Raw genomic sequence first — 6,268 nt, 5'->3', positions numbered from 1 at the left:
ATCTGTCCATCATTCATCCATCATCCAGCATCCATTCATCATACATCTATCCATCCATCATCCATCCATCAATCCATCAATCTATCATCCATCCATCTATACATTATCCATCCATCATGCATCCATTCATCCATCCATACATCCATCATCCATCCAACTAGAATCCATACATCCATTATCCATCCATCCATCCATCCATCCATCCATCCATTATCTTTTACCCACTTCTTCCATTTTGGGTCACAGGGGTCGTCGGTGCCCATGTCTGGCAATCATTGTGTGAGGGGCGGGGTGGACAGGTCGCAAGCCCATCACAGGGACACATATAGATACAAACAACTATTCCCTCTCTCACTCTCACTTAGGGATAATGCAGAGCAACCAATCAGACTAACATGCATGTTTTGAAAGGAGACCGAAGTAAACGGAGAAAACCTACGCATGGAGAGAACATTGAAACTCCACCCAGAAAGGCCACAGGCTGGGATTTGAAAACTATGTAAACTTTTTTTTTTTCTGAAATGTTTAATTTCTTCTCTAAAAAAGTTAAGTCAGGTCCTCTGGACGTTCAAAACACAAACAAACAAAAAAAAATGTTGAAACGTTTCGTCTTTCATCTGAAAGACGTCTTCACTCTGAGGTGCTGTATTCAGCTCAGTCTTATAAATAGCACCTTATCATAAGTGGATCAACCAGTTTGCTGCTGACAGCCAAAACTAGCTGTTCACATGATCAAGGAGGACCATCAGCCTAACAATGAATCATTAGCACCCTGATGGCTGCTTGCTATTCACAGAGGGCTGAGTGATACTAGCAATAACAGCATTGTAAGGGTGCATTCACACCAGCCCTGTTTAGTCCACTTTAATCGAACTCTAGTTCGTTTTCCTAGAAAGTCCGGTTCGTTTGGGGAGGTGTGAACGTGCCATCGAACTCTGTCATGGAACAAAAAGGTGAACTCTGGCCCGGGCTAAAACCTAGGTCTCGGTTCGGTAGAAGAGAACTCCAGCGCAGTTCGTGTACAGTGTGAAATATAAACAGACCGGGCCCCGCTCCACAAGCAAGAAGTGGAGTATAGCGCAGGGCAAACAAACACGCATTTCTCTTACCTTATATGGAGCCGTCAGCTGCCTTGTGTGAAAAACAATATTCTCCATGGTCTTTTGCCTCATCTTCCACTCATGCCGAGTCCATTTTTGGAAAATGACAAAATATAACTCCTAAAATTGCTAAAACTTGATGCCACTTCGATTTTGTTTTTATTTCCAGAAGAAGAAGAAGCGTCTTCAGAGGTTTTTGTGTTGTTTCTTTCAGTAGTTCTTGTTGTAGCGCCCCCCACAGGCGAGCGGGGGAATAGGTTGGTTCAACAGGTTGGCTCGACTGCACAGTGCAGTGTGAATGCAAACGCACCAGCTCAAATGTAAATAAATGTTATGAATATTGGTCCCCAACCAAACCGAGTCTACCAGACTATCAGGTGTGAATGCACCTTAAGAGGGGGACAGCTGAACACGGAGGCCTACACCCCTGTTTAATGACGGACGGTTTATTGTCACAAAGATGACTCCTCTCTCAAACCATCATTCCTCTCACCATCATTACTTTCTATCAAGGATGTGAACATCTTCAACTCTGAACGAGTGACCACTGCTAAGCGTGCCTGATCTGTACAGTTCATCACTTGTTAAAGTGGCACCGGGCAAGCAAGATCCTTCAGAAGGCACAGACCCAGCTGCTGAATGGTGAAGGTGAGACAGACCAATTTTACTATTGAGGCCTTGAAGGACAAAGAAGAGCACATTAAACAAAAACGAACAGCATGCCTAGATCAGACCACAATTCAGCAAGTGATGGACTGTACAGAACAGGCATGCTTAGCACAGCATGTCAAGTCCAACACTCAACAACAAAACAAGTTTAACTTGCTAATAACTCAGCAACACCATCATAATTCCAATAACAACACATTCAGTGTAAGACAATACTCCAGTAGTCAATTACATGCCAGGGAGACAAAATAGTGGGTGAAGAATTTATCTTACAGACAGCTCACCCAGCTGGAGACAGAGATTCTTGTCAGGGGACTGAACTTTGCGGTTGCACCAAGTAGAATTCCTCTGATGGAGATGATCATAGCCACAGACTCAGCCATCCGCAACAACAAAATTAAAGAGGGTGAAGCAGAACAACTCAGAATGAAAGTTTCAGCCTGCCTCAGCAATGCCAAACCACCACCTTCCAACATCAGTAGAGAGGAGAGGGATACACTCACCACTCTTAGCAAGGACAAAAACATGATCTTTCTCCTAGCAGACAAAGGAAGTTGCACAGTGATTTTGAACCAGAAAGACGATCATGAGAAAGTTATGACACTCCTTAGTGATTTAACCACTTATGAACCTCTGAAAAGAGATCCAGGAAGTGGTTACAAGAAGAAGTTGATAGATTGCCTGAAAAATTTGGAGCAGGACAAGGCTATAGACCGTTTTCTGTACCACAGACTGTACCCAGGGGAGGCCACACCTAGTCTGTATGGTTTACCTAAAATCTACAAACAAGGTGTACCTTTAAGACCAATTGTTAGCATGATTAACTCTGTCACTTACAATGTTTCCAAATATCTGGTGTCTGTACTCATCCCTTTAGTTGGCAGCTCAGAATACCACATACAGAATACCATGGACTTTGTGGATAAGGTGAGGGATGTCATCATGGAGACTGATGAAACAAAGGTCTCTTTTGATGTCACATTACTCTTTACATGCATTCCTGTTGATGATGAAGTAGAGGTGGACAGTTTAAGATTAAAATCAGGCACCACTCTGAGCAGCAGGACCACACTTTCCACAGAACAACTGTGTCAACTCTTGAAACTGTGCCTTCAGTCAACCTACTTCATATGGGGAGCAATATTATAGGCAGAAGCATGGGTGTGCTATGGGGTCTCCAGTTTCTCTTATTGTTGCCAACCTGTTCATTGAGGAGGTAGAAAAGAGAGCCTTGACGTCTTTTTCAGGGACACCATCAAGTCATTGGTTCAGGTATGTTGATGACACCTGGGTTAAAATTAAATCTCAAAAGTCCAACATTTTAATGACCACATCAACTCTGTGGATAAATACATCAAGTTCACACGAGAAGATGTAAAATATGGCAGGTTGGCTTTCTTGGTTTGTGAGGTCTCAGTCTCTGATAGAGGACATTTGCAAACTGAGTTGTACCACAAACCCACCCACACAGACCACTATTTGCAGTTTGACTCCCATCACCCTTTGCAGCACAAGTTAGGAGTAATCAAGGACTCTGTACCACAGAGCAGACAGCGTCCCCACTAACCTGGAGCCAGGCAGAAGGCGAAATCCCACACAAGACAGGCTCTAGAGCAATGTGGTTATTCTAACTGGGCCTTCCTGAAAGCAGAGAAGAAACCCAAACAGGACTCCAGTCAGCCATCAGGTGAAAAGGAGGAACCCAGACCCAGACCAGTGGTCATTCTGTATGTTGCGGGAGTATCAAATAAACTGAGACGTTTATTTTCTAAACACAACGTCCCAGTGGCTTTAAACCCCAAAATACATTACGGCAAAGACTGGTTCATCCCAAAGATCCAGTCCCCCGGCACAAACAGAGTAATATTGTGTATGCTGTTCAGTGTCAGGAGGGCTGTGATCAGTCTTACATTGGGGAAACTAAACAACCACTGGACAAAAGGATGGCCCAGCACAGAAGAGCAACACCATCAGGCCAGGACTCTGCGGTATACACTAATCTCCAGGCCAGTGGCACTCGGTCAGGGATGAACATGTTCACATCCTGAATAGAGAGGAATGATGGTTTGAGAGAGGAGTAAAGGAGGCCATCTTTGCGAAAAGAAATCGTCCATCATTAAACAGGGGTGGAGGCCTCCGGGTTCAACTGTCCCCCTCTTACAATGCTGTTATTGCTAGTATCACTCAGCTTCCTGTGAATAGTAAACAGCCATCAGTGTGCTAATGATCCATTGTTAGGCTGATGGTCCTTCTTGATCATGTGAGCAGCTGGTTTTGGTTTTCAGCAGCAAAACTGGTTTATCCACTCTGAGAAGGTGCTATTTATAAGACTGAGCTGAATACAGCACCTCAGACTGAGGAAGTCTTTCGGATGAAAGACGAAACGTTTCTACATTTTTTTTTTTTTTTTTTTTTTTGTTGCTTTGTTTTTTGAATGTCCAGAGGACCAGATTTACATTTTTTAGACTGTCAATATATTTTCAAGGTTCTTTATTCTCTGCTCTCTTCAGGTCAATGGTGAGGTTTTGCCTCAAGTAGAGGAGTTCAAGTATCTCAGGGTTTTGTTCACGAGTGAGGGAAGAATGAAACATGAGATTGGTAGATGGATTGGTGCAGCATCTGCAGTATTTAGGACTCTTTACCAGTCCATTGAGGTAAAGAGGGAGCTGAGCTGTAAGGCAAGGCTCTCTGTTTACCGGTCAGTCTACGTTCCTGCCCTCACCTATGGTCATGAGCTCTGGATACTGACTGAAATAATTTGGTTGCAGACACAGGTGGCTGAAATGAGTTTCCCCCGCAAGGTATCTGGACTCTCCCTTAGAGATAGGGTGAGAAGTTCAGTTATCAGGAGAGACTCGGAGTAGAACCACGGCTCCTCCACATCGAGAGGAGCCAGTTGAGGTGCTTTGGGCAGTAAGGATGATCCCTGGGCGTCTCCCCAGGGAGGTGCTTCGGACATGTTCGACTGGGAGGAGACACTGAGGAAGACCCAGGACACACTGGAGAGAAGATGTTTCTTGGTTGGCCTGATAACACCTTGGGGTCCCCTCAAAAGACCTAGAAGAGGTGGCTGTGGAAAGAGATGTCTGGGCCTCCCTGCTCAAGCTGCTGCCCCTGCGACCCAACTTCGGAACAAGCGGAAGATAATGGATGGATGGATGGTTTATACTTTTTTTCTAGGGAGAAATGTTACTTGATTAAAAAAGACACTGCTGCACAGAAACATTCATATTTATTCATTGATTCAGCCGCCAGTCAGAACTGATCAGATCAGACAATCTTCACCTATCGTGACAAATTTAGTTATTTGATAAACATGCAAATAAAATTTGATTAATCAATATTAATTAAATGGCCTGTAATTAACTTGATTAATTTCTTTCATTATGTCTAAGACAGAATTTTCAACTAACAAAGACTTTGGAACCACCAGTGTTGGAGCCTAAGTTGTCCCATGTCTAAAGAACATATGTAGCTTGGACATTGGAAATCTTGTTGGAATCCAGCAGCTCTTTCAGGTAAAATGACACCATTGACTGGACAAATTCTAACCTGTTTGACCCGATCTGGGTTAACTGTGGTCTGTGGCTGCAGTATGCTGACTGGTTCTGGTTTCTGGGCGCTCTGGGGCATCTCACGGACTTTCTCTGCGATAAAGTTGTGGACACTGTTGAGAGCTTCGACGGTACCTTGTATGAGACATACTCGTTCTGTTGTTCCTGTGATGAGAGAGAAAGAAGAGGGCACAGCACTGATGAATCACTTTGAGTGGATTCACATCTGAGCAGTTTGTTTGAGGCTAGTTATCTACACCGTAATAACAACTGGTCATCAGCATCAGGAGGTACAACTGGAAGACTGAACACTCTGTCATGAGGGATGGATGGGGGGATTCCTTCTCAGTAATGTAACATCATCGTGTGTAGCTGAGTCTGTCCTTGCCTTGCAGTGTTAATTGACTAAACACATTTGTTCTTTCTTCAGGCTTCTTTCTACACCCACATTAACAATCCAACTGGCATCCAGTTGCCATGGTGAATGGTCTGAATGGTGAAAACAAGGTGATGCAACAGTGAAAGTTTTAAATGCTTTTTATTAATTCTTCAGTTATTATTATTAGTGTATTGTGTGTATATATATAGTTTTCTCTCTTTAATTTTACTCATTGCTAGTTGTTGTTGTTGTTAAGCACTTTGATAACAGGTTCTGTTTTAAATGTGCTCTATAAGTAAAGTTGACTTGACTTGACACACTTTTTTACTGCACTCCATGTTTTGTTTCCTGTGATGTTGTTGGTAGCATCTGACTTTTTTTGTAAGATTGTTAAATGTTTATGATGGGTTTTGTCAGTCGGAATCTGAGAACCATCCAAGATAAAAGTTTCATTTCTCCTACAGACCAACTCAGATGTGTAAATGTAAGAGACCACCTGAAGAAAAACATTTATTGCTCATATCCTGATGCATGCTCAATAATCCAGGTAGAAAAATCTAAAAAAG

At 43.1% G+C, this 6,268-nt stretch overlaps 1 protein-coding gene across 1 annotated transcript in view; it reads right to left on the bottom strand.

The window, feature by feature from the left end:
- LOC119420608 (RNA-binding protein Nova-1) overlaps positions 1-6,268 on the bottom strand; it is a 189,525-nt gene that overhangs the window by 8,620 nt on the left and 174,637 nt on the right. The window contains exon 3 of the mRNA XM_037688024.1: positions 5,322-5,488. Coding sequence (XP_037543952.1) covers positions 5,322-5,488 — 167 coding nt within the window. The remainder of the gene's footprint in view (positions 1-5,321; positions 5,489-6,268) is intronic.

The sequence above is a fragment of the Nematolebias whitei genome, chromosome 14 (assembly GCF_014905685.2).
Source record: "Nematolebias whitei isolate Nwh7 chromosome 14, NemWhi1, whole genome shotgun sequence".
NCBI classification, from domain to species: domain Eukaryota; kingdom Metazoa; phylum Chordata; class Actinopteri; order Cyprinodontiformes; family Rivulidae; genus Nematolebias; species Nematolebias whitei.
This window is presented reverse-complemented; position numbering and strand designations above follow the sequence as displayed.